Source organism: Micrasema longulum, unplaced genomic scaffold (assembly GCF_059751315.1).
Source record: "Micrasema longulum isolate JH-2025_06_02 unplaced genomic scaffold, ASM5975131v1 h1tg000394l, whole genome shotgun sequence".
In the NCBI taxonomy this organism is placed as follows: domain Eukaryota; kingdom Metazoa; phylum Arthropoda; class Insecta; order Trichoptera; family Brachycentridae; genus Micrasema; species Micrasema longulum.
The window spans coordinates 221,874-244,814 of NW_028277595.1; the positions used below are offsets into that span (position 1 = coordinate 221,874).

At 33.5% G+C, this 22,941-nt stretch overlaps 1 protein-coding gene and 1 long non-coding RNA gene across 10 annotated transcripts in view; one reads left to right on the plus strand and one right to left on the minus strand.

Moving 5' to 3' along the window:
- RanBPM (Ran-binding protein M) overlaps positions 1-15,393 on the minus strand; it is a 121,586-nt gene extending 106,193 nt beyond the window's left edge. For 4 of the 9 annotated variants that reach the window (XM_088225890.1, XM_088225887.1, XM_088225886.1 and 1 more), the window contains exon 1: positions 15,151-15,391. In XM_088225890.1, coding sequence (XP_088082016.1) covers positions 15,151-15,343 — 193 coding nt within the window. In that variant the 5' untranslated portion in view covers positions 15,344-15,391. Of the gene's footprint in view, positions 1-15,150 lie in introns of all 9 variants that reach the window. The other 5 variants (XM_088225889.1, XM_088225888.1, XM_088225884.1 and 2 more) reach the window with 2 other exon arrangements.
- An 84-nt stretch (positions 15,394-15,477) lies between these two features.
- On the plus strand, positions 15,478-21,576 carry LOC148281932 (uncharacterized). The gene is made up of 4 exons (XR_015822226.1): positions 15,478-15,570; positions 16,475-16,615; positions 17,072-17,206; positions 21,458-21,576. It is a non-coding gene; the product is annotated as an uncharacterized LOC148281932 (long non-coding RNA).
- Positions 21,577-22,941: the final 1,365 nt, after the last annotated feature.

Genomic DNA, 22,941 nt, shown 5'->3' on the forward strand with positions numbered 1-22,941 from the left:
TTATTCAGTGATCGTTTGAAAGAAGACAACTTGTTATCAAAGAAATCAAGACTGATATGTTTGTTGGCAGACCTTAGAATTCTGGGCATAGGGGAATGAAAACCATAGTTGGTTCTATGGTTATTGGTATGAAAAAGTAAGTTTTGTCTGAGGTTTCTAGTTGGGATATTTAATTTTATTGAGCTCAGTAGTTCAGGCGCATCAAAGAGTGAGTTGAGACTTTTAAATAGGACTAGAAGGTCGGATTTATTTCGACGGTCATAAAGAGAAAACAAGACTTATGTGAAGTAAAAGAGCTGAAACTTTTATCATTTAGGTGAGATTCTTATCTGGCTGAACCAATTCACCTTCAATTCACCAATTCACCTTGAAAACTTTTTTCAAATTTTATACTTGTATAGCAGTTAGTTAATTTAACAATGTTTTGAGTATGTCTGCAAACATTTTGACATTTTTGATATTTAACATACGTATAATTTTTTATTTTTTTTAGGAAAAATTAATATTTGCCTTTCATTCTGAGGGCCCTTTTCAACGAGTTGTAAATAACTCACTATTAGAAAATAAGAATCAATTTGGGTTAGAGTGGGATTCGAACCACGAACCTTCGAGCCGTGAGTCTGAGACACTAGGCCACGGGACCACAGCTCCAATTATTATAGATGCATTGTATCAAACACAATGCGTTTTACCTAGAAATATCAAGAAAGAACATCCCATAAGAATTCACGAAACTGTGTTAAGATTAATATGAAACATAATGCCTCTTTCTAGATCACTCTTCCTCTCGCGCTTACTCTCCAATCAAACTAGGCCGGAACGAAAGAGACAGCAGAACCTGATAACTCGCAGTTACTAAACAATAAACACAGTTTTGCACAAGAATTTTACGCTCGGGCCGAATACAGCAGGTACAAGGAATAACAGACCTTGGGTAGCATGAGCAAAGATGTCGTTTTTCGGATTCAGCAACGCGAGCACGCAGTGAACACGCAGCGACGAAGACCAAAATGTTTTTCCATCGATAAAAATACAGTGTTATACGGACGGAGTTGTGCAAAAGCAATTCAACTGATTTTTTAAATTTAGAATATTATTTATGTTCAAAGAAGCATTAACTTTGCGGTCAAACATTTAAATAAATGTTAATCAATATGCGTGTATTACTAGAGATGGAAATATGGACAAGGATATTGAAAGGAGGGTTAGTGCCGGTAACAGAGTTAATGGTGCCTTAAAGTCTGTCGTAGCAAATAAGTGTCTATCGCAAGAGGCTAAATTAGCAGTTCATAATGGAGTTCTGGTACCAACCCTAATGTATGGAAGCGAAGCATGGAGTTGGAAAAAAAGGGACGAAAGTAGACTGAATGCTGTTGAAATGCGATCCCTCAGGCGAATGTGCGGAAAAACAATGTATGATAGGTGCCCTAATGTCGAAATTAGAGCAGAATGCAAGGCTGAGTTAAGCATTATCGACAAAATTAAGAAAGGTCTTTTGCGATGGTTCGGTCCTGTGGAGCGAATGAATGATGAAAGAACGGCTAAAAAGATTTATGATGCGAATGTGTCTGGTTGTAGAAGTCGAGGAAGGCCGAGAAAGACATGGCATGATCAAGTACAACAAATTCTTGAAAGTGGTCATGTGAAAAGTCGGAATAATCGACGTGCGTGCATGAGAAGATGTATGAATGTGAAGGAAGCAAAGGAAGTGTGCCAGGACAGAGTGGTGTGGCGTTCTATCCTCTCTGCCTACCCCTCCGCGGAAATGGCGTGATGGTTAGTTAGTTAGTTAGTTATATTACCACACACCTTCTTTTTATGTCTACCGGGTTCGAGACGTACCCGTCTCTTCGTCGGGACTAAAGTTGTAAAAATACCGTAGTCTACCAAATCATTCAGTAGTATACCGGTGTCTACCGTAGTTTTGGTAGTTTATTTTTTATGTAAAAAATATTAAATATTTTGATAAAATGAATACTTTTTTACTATAATTTTATTGGATTACGGGCCCAGGGCCCCGATTACAATGGGAAGTTAACATTTATCTTAAATTTTATCTACAAAGTAAAATTAAGTTTTATATATGAAAAGCATAATATGCACACAACCTTTTCTTATAACATGTTCAATTATAGGTACCCGACGAAGATACTTTAAATGTTCATGCAAATATTCTTATGTTCGTATACAAATTCCGGTTTTTCTTTATAGACAATCGAATATATCTCTGTTAACTTCCCATTGTAATCGAGGCCCTGGGCCGCAATTACAAATAAACACTATCTTCTTCGGTACATATTTAAACGGTATAAAATAAATATAAAACAAGTGTTTTAGTGACAAAAACACTTGACTCATATGCATCAATAATGTAATACTTGGTAATCACGGTAAAAATAAAATAGGATAGAATTCGTAAGGCAAGTAAACACCTTGATAAAGAAGCGTGTGTAGCTTTATAACCGGTCGGTAGGAAAAATAAAAAAAGAAGTGGTTAAAAACAACGTTGTTTTATATTTATTTTATTAATCGTTTTCAATCATGATATAAAATATAAATTTATACGTGGGGAGGGTTTTAAATTTGTACGCATCTCGATTATTCTTTCAGCACATAATATCGAGACTATACTTACAGAATGCATTGAGTCAACAGTCTTTATATATTTAAAATATAGGTGCAAGATATTGATTTAGAATTTAGTGCTATGCCAAGAATAAAGATAACTCTTTCAAAGCTTTAAATGCGATTATCTCCGAACTTGTTTTAATGACTTATTGCATTCTGTCAGTAAAGCCTCCATATATTGCTGGTAGGTGGCACTAGAGGTGTGTGGTTCACGAACGAACCGGTCATACTGACAAGGTCGGAAACATTGAACTAGAGATACGTTTTTTACATTTCGGTCAGTTAATTCACAAAGAACGAAAAGAGCGTCGAACTAAACGTATCTTCGTGTCATTCGTTCATTCATTGACCGAGATTGTGTCCTTATCTCTGTGGTTACCAGGTAGATTAGTTATCTACATATACGCTCTGTATCTATAGTAGGTACCTAAATGCCTATGCTGCATTCCTTTTCTTTATCGCCCACGCACCGTGTCGATGCCGGCAGGTGAAGGAATGGCACTTGAAATTTAATTGACACTGATTACAAAATATGCACGATAAAAATGCTATTTTGTTTTTTAGGTTGAGATGTAAGTTTTAGGTATTCATATTTCATAATTGCCAAGAGTTTATTAGATACGAGCTGAATTAAGTGAGTTAAGTCATAATAATTAACATAAAAAATATAAAGTAACTAGTGATTAAAATATTGCAATTAAAGAATAACAATCCAAACAGAAGAAGATACATTTACACAAACGAAACAATATCAAAAATAACAATCTAATCGTGGAATAACTTATTAGGTCAGTTATCAATCGGCCTATAGCCGATTATTATTTATAATTTTTATTTATATATATATTTATTTTTTACTTGCATTTGTTTATTTAATAATATATTGTAAACCTTCACATGTAATAATTATAAAAACTTACTTTAAAAAAAGTAAACACGCTAAGGGGGTTTAAAATATTTATATTTTATAAATAAACGAAACATAAATTGTAAAAGTAAATAAAAAAAAAAACCTTGTATAAAATATAATTTCTGTGTTAATTTGTTCTGTAAAAAATGCCTTATAGTATTGAATGTTATTTTTGTAAATAAAATAATAAGTATCTGTTTTCTACAGGTATGCAATATTATTGTAATGGTATCTACGCAAGTCTACCGATGAATAAAATGACTCGCCTACAGGCTGTATTGAATGCCGCAGCGAGACTTATTTTCGGAATCTCTAAATTCGGTCATATCACTCCACTACTTCGGGAATTGCACTGGCTGCGATTTCCACAGAGGGTGGAATACAAACTCTGTTGGCTTATGTATAAGTCACTGCACAACTCTGCTCCGGAATATCTAAGGGAACTCTGCATTCCAGATGAACTAGCTGACAGACGTCTAACGCTTAGATCAGCTACATCTACGTCGAAAGGAAGTTATTATACCTCTACGCAAACAGCGCACTAAATTCGGCAAACGTGCATTTGCGGTCGCAGCCCCTACGGCATGGAATGCTCTCCCAGCAGAAATCCGAAACTGTGAGAGTGAAGTGATGTTTCGGAAGAAACTTAAAACCCACTTGTTCTCTAAATCATTTGAATAAATTCTTAGCATGTGGTGGAAAAGTAGTATAAAAAAGTACATTATTTTTCTTAAATTAAAAAGTTAAAGTTAAAATTTAATTTATATAATCACTTTGTAAAGCGCCCTTGAGGTATTATATTACGAAAATGGCGCTATATAAGTTATCCATAATAATAATAATTATTATTATAATAATAATTATTATAATATATACATATATATATATATATTGCACCACAACAGGCCAGGAGGCCCAATTACAGCGGTGAATTACATCACAGAACACCCAGGCTTAAGAAAAATCTTTTTTTTAAATTTTCGTGTTCTCACCAGGAACCTTCCGTGCGTGAGACAATCGTCTTGACCACTACACAACGGAGGCCGCCAATATCTAAAGAACAATATTAAATATAAATCTTGTAAAAATTTTACGTTTAATTTTTATTTATAAATCTTGGGTATAAGGAAATTTATGTTAAAAAAAAAATATATATATATTAAGCCGAATATGTTAGTATTATAAATTTTTGTAAAAGGCAGATTTGCCGTTTATGTTAATAAAATAAAATCTGTAAAGAAAATCATGTTGTCAAACTAGCCAAAAATAAAGAATATTTGTTTCATTCACTGCTCGTACACATACGGCTCAAGAAAACAAAAGAACTAAACGAACAAGAGACACGAAAGATGTAAAGATAAGAATGATACGAAGATGCAAAAGATGCGGAGATACGATGTCCTAGATGAGCCAAGGATACATTCGCCCAATTGAACTACTCAAAAGATTCGGTCACTTTGGTGATCAGCAGATCGAGCGATACGGGTCCTCTCGGCGACGGGGTCTTACGTCTTATCCACGTCTACAGTATTTCCAAGCGTTTATTTAACTTTTGACACATGGGCGCCTATAAAGTTCCATAATTATTGACAGGCAACCATAGACCGAAAAATGCAATACTTCATGTTTTTTTCATTACGATAGTGAAGCGACATGTTCTTTTGCTCCGATATTTATCGATATCGATGTTTATTGAGCCTACTTATGCAACGAGGATTATACAAGTTGATTTTTTTCATGAAAAAATGTAAAATGTGAATTAAATTAAAACCGGAAATAAAAAAAAAAAAATTCTATCGAAAGCCACAGTATTTTTATTCACTTAATAATGAATACGACTAATTTACATGAAATATAAATGTCTAACTGATTCAATATTGTGAAAATATCAAATATTTATTAAAAACTACTTATCGATTGTCTATGGCCAAAACTAATTTGACAGTTCGTCAGAATATATTGAATTTCAATGGCGCCGTGGTCGCTGTCATTTATTATTGTCGCCGACAAACTGACAGTGTCGCGACACAAAATTTCTCAATTTACATTACGACAATAAAATAGTCCTATGCATATTTGGGTTTTCTGTAGCTCCTGCACCCAAATGACAAACTCCAATTAAGGAATTTATCGAGACTGTATTTAAAGTTTTTTTTGTAAAGAAATGATGTATTTTTTGCAATATTTTTTATTGAATGAAGACTTTAAAAAAAAAAGTTTACTACAGCGATTTCGTAATATAAACTCTGCTTTAAACGTCTGGGTATGTTTATAAACTACAAAATGTTGAGATTAAAACTTTTTCATAAATAAAGTCGATTTTTATGAGAAATCGATTCGGTAACGCATTAAGACATCCTTAATCGATACATAATCGAGCTGTCAAAAGTTAAATAAATGGTTGGATAGAGTATAGTTGGCACCACGCGCGACGACCGAGTACTTGGCTGACTATTGCACAACACCGTCCATTTATTAATTTATAGATCGTAGCTTGAATTATGATATTGAATAATGAAACGCTGACCTTGTGTGATAATGAGACTGTACCTAATATGTATATCTTACTAGATCCATAGAGAACTAATTTACTTATTCGAATTTTTTTTTGAAGGAATACATTTTTCTAACGAGGATACAAAGTAAGCGCCCGCCCTTTCTAGCAACTGTATAAACTCCAAACTCTCGTTTAGACTCTTGGCATCATAGAGTTTAGGGATACAATATTATTTTTATGTAGCACGTATCTTTATATGAATAAATAAAAATAAATAAATAAAATAAAGAGACACGTCTATTTCTCCAGTTTCGCTCATTCACTACCAATTGCATATATTACGGAAGCCTAGGAATTAAGTGGTCATTTGACACACTGTACACAATTATATCGGAAACAAGTTTAAAATCAACATTGAAAAATTATATCATAATGACTATACTAAACATTTTTTACAAGTGGAATTATACGGAGTGGATTTTCATGGGTACGCTTTTTTCCTTATTTTTTGCATTGTATTTACTTTTGTATAGAAAACTATAATTTGCCTTTAATTTTGGTTTATTTGTAAATACATATTGTTTTTTCGTTGTTGTTTTCTTTTGATAAATAAAGTTTTAAAAAATGACAGTTTCATGGCGTAATGGTCAGCGCGTTTGCATACCATGCAAGAAGTTTTGGAATCGATTCCCGGCATGGTTGATATGAAATATTTATTTAAAAGGGTGTTTTCACACTACAATGTTTCATAGTCGTCGGACTGGCACCTGAAGCGTAAGACTGATCATCTTACGTTCATGTAACAACAATGATCAAGATAAGTTGCGATTGGTGTACCAATGCAGTGCCCTTTGTACCATTAGATGCGGAAAGGGAATGATGATGATGACTATACTAACTACTTAACATAATTTGACTTTAAGTATTGTTTGCATGTAGACAATACAACAGATATTACAATATTGTCTTGTCCCAGCTCCGGGAACATCCTCGACCGCGCAGGACAGAACGGTGGGACAATACGAAAATTTCCGCCATCATCGGCAGAAAACATGTGCGGGAGCGACATGTTTACGTTGAGCGAATCGCTATTGTCACAAGGTCCTGTGCACGTTCACACGAGGACAATGCGGCCGCGCGCAGTGGTAGCGGTAATCACTGTTCCGCGGAGATAGCCTGCCCATCTATCTCCGTGGCAATGTCTCGGAACAATGTTTTTTCCTACAAATTGCTGTTCACGCGTAACAATGGTGGAATCCTGGGACAAAACAATATAAATGAGTTTTTTAAAATTATGAATTACTGCTAAATTGAATCAAGACTGGCAGTGCACAGCGGGGTTTTAGTCCCAACACTCATGTATGGAAGTGAAACATGGAACTGGCAGAGGAAGGACGAAAGCAGATTGAATGGAGTCAAAATGCGGTCGCTTAGACGAATGTGTGGAAAATCAATGTGTGACAAGGTTGCGAATGGTGGAATCAGGCGAGAGCGTAAATCTGAGGTAGGTGTAATTGATAAGATTAAAAAAGGGCCACTAAGATGGTCGGACAATCAGAACGAAAGGATGGTAAAACAGATCAATAAAAACGATAAAAAATGTATACATAAAAATAGTAAGGCCTGCCATCCAATAACATAAATTCACTTAATTACACTCAAATAATGCGACGACGGTTTAAACCATATAAAAAACTAATATAGTATAAATTAAAATAAAAGAATATAATAAAAGAAACATGGACAAAACAAGGAGATAGTGCGAAGGAAAATGAAATTACTGAGAATTGGTGGAGGATAATGAAGAAAAGTAGGATATATGGCTAGAATGAATGGTAACGTAGGACGTGGGTGACCAAGAAAAATTTGGCATGATCGGATAAATCAAAATCTCAAGTCTGGTCACGTCAAAAGCAGACACAAAGGAAAGGCATGTATGACAAGCTGTGTGAATGTGAAAGAAGCTAGGAACATATGTCAGAGTAGACATGTGTGGCGGTCCATTTTCTCTGCCTACCCCTATGGGGCAGTGGCGTGATGGTGGTACTAAGGGTAGTTTTTTTGTTGTTTTATTTAATTTTGAAAGAAATTAATGAGGAGTGGTGGAGGATGAATGAAGGAAAGTAAGATAAATGGCTAGTATGAATGGTCGAGTAATAGTATTAATTTGAGGTAATTTCAATACAAATACACTTATTTCTATTTATTGATATCTCTAGCTTTTTTAAATTTTTATTTTGTATTGAATATGTTTTGTAACTGAAATTATAAAAAACTTTTATTTTATTGGTTGGCTGGAAGAAATTGCCATTTGGCAATAAGCCCGCCAATGTTAAATTTACATTATGTACAAAAAGTTAAATTATTAAATAACGTAGGACGTAGACGACCAAGAAAGAAGCGACATGACCGGATAAATCAAAATCTCAAATCTGGTCACGTCAAAGGCAGACACAAACGAAAGGCATGTATCCTGACGGATAGACGTGTGTGGCGGTCCATCTTCTCTGCCTACCCCTACGGGGAACGGCGTGATGGTGATAGTTTAAATTAAAAATAAATAAATATTTAAAAAACGCGTCCTTTGTTATTGAAGCACAGATTATGACATAAATAAGAATATATTTTGGAATAAAATATGTACATGATTTTTTATTAATCTTTTTTAAAGCTTTTACACAAACACAGTTAATATCACGTGCCCGTTATGATATTTTGGTTTTAGAAACACGAAACCATAACATTATAATAACAAAGAGAAAAGCTATGTTTTCATTTTGAAATTCAATATTGAAACAAGAGTGTATTTGTTTTCTTTACATACACAGGATCGTACAATACTGTACCGTTAATATTTGAGTGGGTTGGTTATATACTCATCATTATTATATTAGATTATCTTTTCGTACCAAACTGTGCATAGGGCACTGAACTGGTACGCCAACAGCAGGGCAGCGTGATCATTTTTGTTACGTTTATTTATTTTATACTTCGCAAGAATACATTATATCTGTAACCCAGAGACAGACGGATGCAAATATAGAATTTGATGTAATGACAATTCGATTTTCGTGTCCAGTTTATGATAATGTTCATTGATTTTGAAGATATGTAAGTCTTATAATGAAATAAGACTCTTTGCAGACGATGCCTCAATATATATATCGGGAGAAAATTATAAAACAATTATGGACAGACTAAATCATGATCTTAATAGTGTATCACTGTGGCTAAAAATTAATAATTAAAATTAAATGTTAACAAAACAAAATATATGAATATAGGAAACAAAAAAATAGAAATTACACCATTAATTGTAATAGAAAATGAAAAACTTAATGAAGTCACTGAAATTAAATATTTAGGTGTAATGTTGGATTCAAAACTTACATTTCACCAAAACGCTAAGATGGTAATAAATAAGATTGCAAAAAAAAAAATATATCAATTTTGGGAAGGATCAGAAGATTTATTGATAAGGACTCTTGCAAAACTATTTACAAAGCAATTATTTAACCACACGTTAACTCTGTAGTAGCATTTTATTTTTATCAAACAAAGAAAACATAGATAAACTAACTGTATTACAAAATAAAGCCTTTAGAATCATTTTGAAAAAAAACAGATATACGAGGGTAAAGTCGATGGTAAATGAAATGAAATTATTAACATCTAAACAAAGAATATTTTACAATACAATGATATTTGTTCATAAAATTATAAACTCTAATAAAAAAAAAAAATTTGGAAAAAAATTGATCGGAACCAGCATGAACACGATCACAATACTAGAGAAAAGAACAAAATTAGACTTCCATTTAGGAAAAAGGCAAAGTCACAAAATTCAATTTTATTTAAAGCAATTAAAAAGTATTACGAAATGGAAAAAAATATTTATGAAGAAAAAAACATATCAAAATTTAAAATAATGGTCAAGACATAAATATGTGATAAACAATTTGTAAATTAAATATATTTGCAATGTTATTATTAGAACACACATAACAATATGTATGATATGTGTGCCCTACTTTAAGATTTAAATAAATATATAAAAAAAGAACCAATGTATTAATAAACTGAAAATACAAATGAATGCTCTAAATGATTAGAAATCACTTAGAGAAAGTAGATTCTTTAGGCTTTGGTTGAACATTTGACGTTTGGATTTGCATCCGTCTGCCTCTGAGCTACAGATATATTCCTCCCTAAAGGGCCGTTTACATGTGGGCAATACGATAGATATGACAGTATTGTCGTGTCTCAGCTCCGTGAACAGAACGCTGTTCACACGTGAGCGCTGCGAAAATGAAACACGACGGCGTTCATTACGAGCGAATTCACGAAAAATATTATTCATTTTACCTCGAGATGTATAGAAATTTTTAAGGACGAACTAAATAATAAAATGGTTGTTTTCTGTCGCCATCTTTGGCAGAATTATTTTTGGGAGCGACACGTTGGCCTAGCGCGACGGTGGAGGTAGTCATTGTTCCGCGGAAAAGGCCCACACGTCTATCTCGGTGGCGATGTCTCGGGACAATGGTTTGTCGTGCAAATTGCTGTTTACACGTGGACACTGGTCGAGTCCAGAAACGAAACCATATTGTATTGTCTACGTGTAAACGGTCATTTACTATGCATCATAATTTGTATTAGTGATTTCGTTATTCATATGCTTGTAGATATTTTACTTCTTCAATTTGTTGCTGTTTTATTTCAGACAAATGTTACAGTTGTCTTTGCTTTAGTTTCAATGAACGTATTGTTGTACCTGCCTTATTAATCTATTGTGAAGTTTTTTAAAACATATTTTTGTAAATATTAATCATATTAGTAAGACAATTAGTAAGTTCTCACAATATAAAATTGCTATAAGGAATGAGTAGTGGAGGTGGGTTGCGCACGGATCGATGAGTGGATCAAGCCAAATAGGTAAAATGTGTGCACTGTTTATGAATATTTTAGTTTTTTATTGTTTATTATGTTAATTATAATTAGGTTAATTAGATTAATTACGTTTTTTTTAAATGTTATTATTATATTAACTTTGTTAAATAGCTAATCTTAGGCATGTTTCACATTTTGTAAAATGTTTCCCTCGGCACGGGACACCCCAGTGAGGGAACATTATTCTGTATAAAAAAAAAGAATACAAACAATGTCAAAGTATAAATAAATAAAGAAATATAAATATATACAGTGTAATTTGCAGATGTGCTGTATTCTACAATAAATAAAATAAATATAATTGAATGAAAATCCGCGACCATAGTTCTCAGGTTAAAAGCATTTTCATCTATTAACATAGATGATCAGTCTTACGCTTCAGGTGCTAGTCCAGGACCATGAAATATTCTAGTGTAAAAACACATCTTTAAGTAAATATTTCACGGCAATCATGCCGGGAATCAAGCCCAAGACCTCTTGTATGGTAAACAATCACTGATGATAGGTGATCTTGCCAGCCGCTACACTACATGGCGGACTTTTTTTATCTGAGAGTAGCCATCGAGTCGAAAAGACTGTTAGTGTTCGGGTTCTATTTCGCACTCAGAACTGTATTCTTGATCCGCCCGGACACAGAAAATTATAATATTATTCCGATAAATGTAGATAATAAAATCTTGGATAAAATAAAATGAAATTAAACCTATTTATGATTTAATTGTGTTTTTTTATACCAGGAAATAAAATAAATATAATAACTACCTTTCAGCACCTAATGGTGCATAGGGCACTGCATTAGTACACCAATCGCAGCATATTTTGATCATTTTTGTTACATGAACGTAAGATGATCAGTCTCACGCTTCAGGTACCAGTCCAGGGACTATGAAATATTCTAATGTTAAAACATCATTTTGAATAAATATTTCGTCTCAACCATGTCGGGAATCGAACCCGAGACCAATATAAAAAAAGTGTTTTAAATTTCTAACGTCAGCACCAAAAAGTGTCGAATTAAATTTTAAAAATCAATAAGGGGCCAAAGAATTATTTAAGTTCGAAGGATATTAAAGTATTATAATAGAGATTAAGATCAATTAAGAGAAGGAGATATGGAATTCTAGGCATTTAAGGGCTTATGACCTGTCATTGGCTGGTTTAAGTGGCCACTTTACACACTGTGTAACATTCACCATTCTGCCTATGTTTGAACATCCGCATTTCTTCAATTCTCCGGTCTGTTAATTTTTGTGAAGTTAAAGAGAACTTAATATTTCAGTTGCCTAGACCAACGATAGGTCATAAGCGCTGTAAATTTCTTAATTGTTCTCCATCTCTGTTGTAATATTTTAATAAGGGGGAGATATCCAGTATTTGTCTACAGACATTTGGACAAACTCAAAATACTGTTTTCGAAGGATGCTCTTGTTATGTCATTAAGTAAATACTGAAAAACAAAACAATTAGAATTAACAAAAATAATTAGACCACTGAGGTATAATTAAATAAAGATGATGCTTCATAGAACGATAGTTTGAAATTATGTTTGCGTGAAAGAGTAAAAAAGACTAACTGTTTACTGTGAATTCAAAGCAAAACTTTGAAGTCGCGAATTTTTACACTGCTTCACATTTACTGACTACAAGTCAAGTTCCGGAACTTAAGTTGAATGGAACACAAGACGGGTGGTTATTGCTGCATCTAGTGTATACAATCATATCGTCGCTTCAGTTCGTTTTTGTCCAACAGACCTAAACACAAATCTGCAGAAATAGATCTTTAAAGTTTTTTTTTACGAAATAGGCAATAGGAAATCTTAAGACAAAATTCGTTAAAAAATTCATTAAACATTTTTGAAAATATATATTTTTCTATATTATTAATATTTAAAGCATTAACTTTATGTATCAAATATTTTACTAAATGAATGTTATCAAATACTATGGAAATATTTTTTACATTAGGAAAGCTTTAAAAAATAACGTTCCTTTGATCAATAATCAACAACAACCTTTCAATATAGTCCTTTATACGATGTTCCACTGTAATGGTCATCCTAAAACTTTTAAGCTTACCCCCTCCCACCATCCCCTCTATTTATCGAACAACATTGAATATTTTCATAATTTAGTCAGTGCATGTTTGTCCTAATCGGTGCATGTGCTTATTAAAATGCATTTCGTGTTGGTTTTATATTTTTGTGCAACTATGGTGAAGGAGTATAGTGGGTTATGCATGTTGGTTTAATTTGTGTCCTGACGAAGAGACGGGTACGTCTCGAAACCGGCAGACATAGAAAAGTCCGAAAGTGGTTATCTACAAATATTTGATAATATTTTGTGTATATTTTTCATTTGAATTTTATAAATAAAGGCTTTCTCAGAACTTCTGCGCGCTCAATTAGATTTCGTTCAAAATGAACTAAAGCGAAGATACATCAATTTTTCAATCTTGGAAAATTATATTTTCCGTATTTATGTTCAAAAATATAAAAAAATACTTTGTAGAATTTAGTCGGATATTCCAGAATGATAAAAGACAAAATACATTTTTTCTAATGAAAAAACAATGCAACCTCCTAGTAGAAGTCTATGATAAATTAAGTTTAATTATGCACGCGAAAAAAACCGCCAAAAATGCATCAACCATTATGAATAATTATGATATTTAAATATCCCTCCAAAGTTTATTTACATTTTCTACGAACGCTTTTTCAATTTGAACATAGTTACAGTTCTAGTTTTCGCCACTAGGGTGTAAAAAATAAAAACAAAAATGGCGGCCGCACTGATCCCAGCTGATACAGGCAACCAACATGACAAATAGACAGATGTATCGGTACGCAATGTTTTGTGTTTTGTTTAGAAACGCTATTTTAGAACTCGTCTAATTTTAACAACGATCGCAAAATGCTAGCGAAACGACAGCGTATCCGTAACCAAATTTGATACAAAAATAATTGAAATACCATCTTGTCAAAACGCCTAATTTTGTAGTTTGTAGTCAGAATATACTCCCATTTCCTGTGTAAAAAAATAGGATTAATATTATTATAAAACACGTACGTACTGATGGAGGATATATTTTACCATTCATGTGTAAATGGACAACGAATTTATCAAATAGGTTAGCATTGCGTTACAACATCGAAGTATGAACACGAAATTGGACAAATAAAAAAAATTGAAATTAAGAAATTGAAAAATGTTTTAAATACTAAGTACTTGCACAAAGGATTATTTGGTATTGTCAAATTAACGCAGGAACAATAATTATTCACACATATAAGTCACGATATTTTTTTCAAAGGTCAAAGAACCTGTTCATATTGTTCTAAAGGTAATTGATATATTAGTGCACCTTCATATTAGCCTAATCTTTATCAATTTTATTAAATGGTTACACGAAAGGCCACGCTCACGATTATATAATGATAATAATATTGATAAAAGAATCCCATGTGCAAATTAAAAACATGGACTGCAAACTACGTATACAGATTACGAACATAGGTAGGTATAAGAACTTCGATACACACAACGTATAGAAATTGATACTGGGAATCATTTAACATTTGAAAGTTAGCAAATTCCTATTAAATGCAAACGATATTGTGAACTATGCATAATATCATGAACGTAATGTATGCATACGAAACAAAGAATTTTACGCATTGTTTCTTAAGGACGTGATAATGTCGCAAGTCGCAAAATACACTTAATTTATTATCGTATTTGTAGCATGTTTGGTTGAAGTCAGCGCATAATAGTTTCCTCGCGAGCCTCTGTAAATAACACGTATGTATGAACTGACAGATAGTGTTAACATACTGATATTTACTTTACATCGTATTTATTGCACAAGGCTGCTTTAAAACGTTCATTAAAAGCTTAACGATGAACAAGATTTAGTTGTTTTCCGTCATGTCAGAACGGAGCGATCAGCTGATTTCTTTGTTTGCGTTTTGCAGACATCTCGCATCGTTGTTCGACTGACACGGTCGATGACATGACTGCTATAATTTTCCACAACCGAACGATGATTCACGCATATTAACATACTAATAACGCAACGAAGTTCTAAAGACATCTAATAATTAAATTAAAAGTAGAGAGCCACTCTCCCGTTCTTTGAAATCCATAAACAAAACCTTGAAAGTTCTTACCTTTGTAGTGAACACGGAGATTATTTTGAGACAGTCCAATATAGTTGTATTTGTCCTTTGTACTCCAGGATCGCGGTAAAGGAGATTCTTCTTCGTTCACATAAGGATATAACATTTTTAAACGATCAACAGATTCACTTTGCAATTCATTTTGGGAATCCATAGCTTCCCGTCCACTACTCACAGCAGCCATTTCTAATCTAGCAACCCCCTCCACTTCTTGACGTCACAAAACTGAATCATATTTTTTCCGATAGATGTCATTAGATATTTAGTTAGATGGCAACATTTGAATGCAGTTACCAGTTTAAAAATAGGTTCTTGATTGTGCAATAATAGTTGAAAAAATAGATAGGATTCAAAATAGAAATATTAGATTCCATATGATTTTATGCTCGTCAATAAATATAAATATATCTGGTGAGATTTTGTAATGTTTGAGTAGTTCATAATTCAAAAATGCAGACGAAGAGAACTACAATATTTTTCGAAAATTTGAAAAGTCGATGAACTCATTAAATTTATTATTGTAATTTAAATAAATATCTACTCCACATCATCATTCCCTTTCCGCACCTAATGGCGCATAGGGCACTGCATTGGCATACCAATCGCAGCGTTTCTTGATCATTTTTGTTATAGACAAACGCGCTGACCATTACACCACAAAGCCGACAAAATGGCGTCCTACTCCACATAGGACGCCATTTTATTTAACTTTGTAAAATTGTATAAATATTACCTTTCTGCACATTTTTTAAACATCAATTCTTCCATCTATTGATTTTCTTCTCTAATGGTTCTCCAACTTTATTGAGATATCTATCAATTTGATAAAATCCTTCAAAAACTAATTTCTAGTATCTGCATACCCGAATACAAAAAACCTAAATATCAGAAAAAAACCTGTTTTCATAATATAATTTACTATTGTATTCTATAATTTTCTCATAAAAAATGAAATTTTATAAAATAATCAATATTTATCTGCCATACTTCTGAAAGCACCACATAATATACATATATGGAAACAAGGTTCAATTACTTACCTGATATCAAAAAATTTACTGATAATTACCATGGAACTAAGTACCCTTATATTTTATCATACTAAATACATACATAATATCTACTTTTTATGTAGATTGCACTTGATACAAAATTCATGCCAATCCAACTTTAGTTTACAGACTGAACAATATCAAATCAAATTTTATGAAACCAACAACTATAAAAATGCGCAATGTACTGTTAAAAGGGAAAACATCTTCATTTGTCAAGGTTTTTATCATTGTTAATTTCTTAATTGTTTTATATTTTGCAGGTGAAAAATGCATCGTACAAAAATACTCCAAAATTTGTTGCCGACATTGAGAGACATATCAACCTCAATCTTCCATCTGCTAATAAGGGCACAAAAGAATTATTTAGAAAGCGCCAAGATTACATAGATCAGATTCTACAGGTATTATAATATTATATTGTGCATTTATGGTTCTACACTGCAATATTTCACTTTCCATGGCCTGGCACTTGAGGCATGAAACCTATCACCTCAGCTTCATGTAACAGATGATTAAAAAGCAGTGCATTTGGTTTATCGATGCACCATAATGTGCGGTATGGTAGGAAGGGTATGATAGGGCCGCAGCCCAGACAGAAATCTGTTGTAAACCATCTTTTCTGATGATGCTTCATTACCAAAAGTTACACAAAACGGTATTAGGCATTGGTACTAAGTAAAACGTATTCCAAAATCGTAAAAATCATACATTGAAAACCTTCATGTGAAATTTAAATTTCTTCAGAAAATGGTTCTTCTTAAATGTTTTTGATTACATGTATTCATTGTTATTTTATTCACAGCTTTTGTGACAACAATTGACGCAAAGTACATTATTGAATATTGTTTTGTTTTTAGGTATACAGAGAAGCTTTTACAAATTTATTAAATGATATATCCACATTTAAACCGTTGTTGATCAAAATAAAAGAAGCATATGAAGATGGCCTTTCAATTAGAGACAGACAGATTGAATTGAATGATACTTTGCTTGTAAGTCAAAAGTTATTCATATTTTTAAAAAATATATAGAAATATATTTAGTGCACTACACACAAATTAATCACTTTAAGCCTTTACTCTCCCTTCCGTGTAATGTGTAGCAAGTACACATGAATTATTATTGTTTATTTTTTACTTTTAACTATCAGAGTTAAGATTTTATGTGCTCCTTTGTTATGCATTTATGTTTTGGTAAAAATAATGAATTATTGAATAATAAGTACTTATTGGCCACAGAAAAAGTATTTTATCAAAATTGCAGATAAATCACCGATACCATTAAAAGCTTACCAATGTGTCTCATTGTCGCAGCAATGAAGTAAATGAGTACCAAATATACTATTGTCTCAAACATCCTTTACGTTCCACCCAATAAATATTTTCACGAGCGAGAAGAAACATTTTCAGACCAACCTGTACCACTGCTACCGTACACCAGTTGCTAAGGGAGCTCTGCTGTTTGGTCGCGCTGTGAGCGTTAGCAAATGATTTTTTGATTTGATTTTTTTAAACAAATAGATTTTAAATATTATTTATAACCTTTGAATTCAAATATAGTTAGTTAAAGCAATTGCTTAAGAATGCTCCATTTTAAATTCCTCATTTTTGTATGTGTACTGTACAGCACGGAACAGGTGGATTTTTTTAGTACAGTAGGGAAAGGGTTAAATCTATGTATGCTCAAATTTAAAATAGTAAGTAGAATGTGTAAAAGATAGAATGCTGGTCAGAGTTAATGTAATAGTATGTGTAAAACAGTATGCTCTAAAACTCAATTTCTATTGCTAAAGAAATAAAAAAAAAGCATATTGGCATATTCTAACAGCTATGTTATATTTCCAAATGATCAACTATTTTCAAGCTCAATGTAATAATATCATAACCTAATAATATGATTGTACCAGGGCGAAACTCTGGTACGTATTACGATTTCTATATTTTGACCCGTTTCTGTTGAAGAACTAAGCTACAATATTATAGTTTTAAGACAAAAATGTTAAGTTGACTAGTTGACAAAAAATACATTTTTCTTAGTATCTACTGACAAACCGTTAGGAAATATTAGTTACCAGATATGCTATGAATTTCAACAGAAAACATTATAAAAAGTGGAGTGAAGTTATGACACTCACTGCTTAAGAGATGTCGCTGCGGTGCCAGTCATGACGTAAAAGTGGGCAGAGCCATGTGGAACGTTTTGATCGGCAGAAGGTTGAAAGTAATCATTAGTAAGGCCCTCAATTTCAGCGCTGCTAGAGAACGTATTTCTTTATTTTAAACTCTATCTGTACAATTTATAACTTCAATTTTTGCGATTCTTTAAGAAATATTTTTAAAGAAATAAAAATTTTGACTGTTTACAGTCAGTATATTTATGATAATATTATGTATGTGCGTAAAAATATATCTCTCTTTCAAAAAAAAGCGACAATCATAATCATAATACTAGAAATAAAGGCAAATTGGTAATCCTGAAATTGAAGCTAAGTAAGTTTGTGGGGCACTGCGTACGCTTCTTCAATAGAATACCCGCCAATGTCTTAATTAAGACTGACAATAAATTCAAAATTTTCATTAAAAGCGTACTTCAAAAAAAGGCCTATTGTGGACTTAACACAGAAGATAGCAGTACACCGCAAGACAAAAAAAATTACGAGTTTACCTGCTACCGCGCCCCTTGACTTTACTGAACCCTTTTTCTAAGAAATCCTTTATCGATACCTCTTTCTTTTGTTTAATAAATTAAGGACACTATGTGTCACCTTTCTACAATATTTACATTTTAAAATGTCTCAACAGTCTTGTTTTACCCGCGTTTGAGTGAACATAACACAACAATCATGGAAAGTGCAAAGCAAATGTCGATTGCGATAAAATCCAAAATAATCACATTGTCGCAAGAAAACATATCTAATTGTGAAATATCTCGTCGAGTTGGGTATTCAGAAGGTGCAGTGAGGTTTTTATTAAAAAAAATCCAAGAAACTGGATCCATAGAACGGAAAAAAGGAAGCGGACGGGGGCGCGTGACATCTGCCCGAGATGATCGCTTAATAAAAAAAATTGTTATGCGCGATCGATTTTTAACGGCACCTGAAATACACGCAGAGGTGCAGTCTACCAGCACATCAACATTTTCAGTAAAAACAGTGTCCAGGCGGCTGTTGGAGCATGGTTTCCAAGCACGGAGTCCCGCAAAGAAACCATTACTCACGGACAAAATGAAGAAGGCTAGACTGGATTGGGCGAAAGAGCACCAGAATTGGACCTTGGAGGATTGGCAAAATGTTGTTTTCTCTGATGAATCAAAATTCAACCTTTTTGGTCCAGACGGCAGAAAGATAGTTCGACGAAAACGTGGGGAAAGATATCATCCGTCGTGCGTCACTCGAACCGTTAAACATTCACCCTACGTGATGATTTGGGGGTGCATGACAGCATACGGTTTAGGACCTCTAAATTTTGTACAGGGTACGATGAATGCCATTCAGTACAAAAAAGTGTTAAAAAAACATATTATTCCAACAATCGAGGACATTACGCATTATACCGCGGACCCAATTTTTCAGGACGATTCTGCGCCGTGCCATAGAGCCCGCACTGTGAGTACAAATATATATATTTTTAAATGCATTTTGTGACCACATGATAAATAATTTATTGTTTTTTTATAGATCAATGAATTCAAGGAGAAAATTGGCTTAAAATCGTTGACGTGGCCCGGGAATAGCCCTGATTTGAACCCGATAGAAAATTTATGGGCGATTATGAAAAAAAAAGTCGGGAAAAAAAAATCAAAAAACATTGAGGAATTAAAAAAAAACTTAATTCAAGTTTGAGAACAAGAAATAACATCAGAAATTTTAGATTCGCTTTACGCTTCTCTAAATAATAGAATTTTACATGTTATAAAAAATAAAGGTGAATTCACTAAGTACTAAATATTTTTAAATGTTATAAATATGTTTAAATGTAAAATACTTTAATTTAAAATAAAGCGATAAGAACCTACTTCTTAAATATGAATTAAAAAATAACATGTCTTTTATTATTCCATCACAAACACTCGACCATAAATGAACCGTTATGGGTCTCTAAGGTTCGGGTAATCTGATACCTGATATATAATGGCAATTTCTAAGTACAATTCATGAGTAAGATTTTTTATTTTAACCTTGAAATAACGAGTAGTCATCACATATGTCAAACAATATAAAAAAAACTAATTAAATATCAAGAATAATTCATTATATGTCAATTTTAGTTTTTTTTGAGAACTCGTAAATTTATTTGTCTTGCGGTGTATATGGAACAAATAGTATTATTTTATTTGTGTTAGTTTTTTGATTATTTTTGGAATGTGTAATTATTTATTGAAAACTGACTATCTCCTTGTGTTGTTTTGTTTATTTATTTATATATTGACTCTCTACAAGCGTATAAATTTTACCTATATTGAAGAAAAAATTAAAACTTAAAACTAAAACCATATTTTCTTCGGCTACCATCAAGTTATTACAATTGGCGACAAGGATAAAAATTTATTATAACAACAAAAATATATTAAAATTTGTTACAAAATAGATATTAGGTATTTTTCTTTTCATACGATCTGGCTCAACTGTAACTGCAGATGCATATTGTCAAGAATTGCACACAATAATGGAGAAGCTCATAATAAAACAACCGAAGCTGGTCAATCGCTTATCGCCACTGCTGCTTCACGACAACACCTGGCAGCACATTTCACGGCAGATAGCTAAGCTGCAAGTGCTGAAATTGTAGACTCTCCCTCACCCAGCATACTCGCCGGACCTTGCTCCAACTGATTAACATCAAGATAATGTTATTTAAAATGTCTAGAAATTTGAGCATGTGATCTCTTCTACGCCTTTAAAGCACTTGATTACTTAAGCCTAGTTGCCTCTTCTTCACATCTGCGGGCTTCTGTCATCCTGGGAAACTATCAGTAACAATATTTTGGCCGTATTCAGTGAAACTTAAGGTGCCTATAAGTATACACCCTTAGGAACACTGTATTGACATGTGAAGAGTTAAGAGTACTAGCTTGCAGGGGAGAAATCTGGTAATGTCCACATGCTTGAATAAGCAAACATGAAAAAATTAACACTTCTTCCTTTCTTTTCTTTTTTTCCTTATTGACTCTCTTTTTTCCATACCATTATTAGATGTTGAAAATGCTTAATTTATTGTCATTACAATACAAGCGCTGACTTACAGAATGTCTTCTGGGCGTCTAATGAAGAAAAAGAAAACAAAGAGAAAATCGATAGACTTACGAATGAAAATGAGGCGATTAAAAGACAACTGAAAGAATCTGACGAAGAAATAAATCAAACAAGAATGAAAATAGAACAGGTAAAATCGGTGAAAATAAATTATATCTATCCGATTATCCATATATGTATGTAAGTTAGGGCTAGTTTTACCTAAAAAAGTTTAAAGTTTTTTATTTGTTTATTATTTTTAAAAACCCCTAGGATTATATTTGTATTATTATGTGCTTTTCCAGGTACATTTTAAATTTGTCTCCAGTGTAATTTTTCAAGTTGTAAGGTAAGTCATTGTAGAGTTAAAGTCCATTGTATAGTATTTTTGACTGTCCTACGTTTGTCTTAGACTTTTTAATGTGGTAGTATTGTTGCTGTATTTATTTATTTCTTTTATTTGTTTAGATGGTAAATTTACAGAATAACTTAAACTTACTTACTAGTATATCAAATATGATCAAATATGACTTGATAAGTACAAAAGTATCCCATTTGATACTTGGGTTAGTTACATATATTAATTTTTTTCAAACCTGAAAAAAAAGCCTTTATATAACTTTTTCAATATCAATGTAACAGACGCGGCGGATCACTGCTTCGTCCGTAGCAATCGCGCCCGTCACAAGAACTGTATTTCTATAGGTGCTGGTGTCAAACGCAGAGTGGCCGGGCGTAGGCGGGCCTCGGCCGACGAACGATAAGCTCCGGGGAGGTATCGTCGCCTAGAGATCCCTTGCGGGGTCGCTAGCGAGTAGCGCTGGCGGCCGCAATCCTGAGTCAGGCAACCGGGTTGTAGGGCCGGTATCTCTCCGTCGGTGGGAACGGCGGGTGTGTTCCGGGGAAGTATCCAAGGGTCCAAATTATCCGGGGTCCAAAATCCAATCCAAAGAGTATCCGAGTTCCAAGTCCAGGGGGGTAGCGGTGTTCGAATCCAGGTGGCGATGAGGTCCGGTTTGAAGCGAGGTAGGGAGGTGAAGTGGAGAGTAGAAAGCCTTAGTAGTGTGGTGAGATGACTGACTTTATTTTTCCCCGGCGGGGCTATATATACAACATTTTGCCGTGCGGCGGTGGGCTAGGCCAATAGCGGGCGGTGCTAGGTTGACCAATCACGCGGCGAGAGAGATAGCGAGCACATTTGCCGGCTCTATCGGTCTCTCTCGCGCCACGTATAAGGTCCCCACCCTCCCGCTACCGGCCGCAGTTCCCCGCCGACCGCGCGGCGATCAACACTTATACAGAACAACATAAAAACACATTATGGGCATACAAATATTTTCATGACTTCTAATCTATATGTGGGCTTCAGTATGGCGATCACCACCCCCGAAAGTGACAAATACTAGTCTTTATTGAGGAGGTGGTAGATCGCTTACACATACTGAAGCCTCCTATGCTACATTAAAACCCCAGGAAGGGCCGCCAAGTTGGTGCATG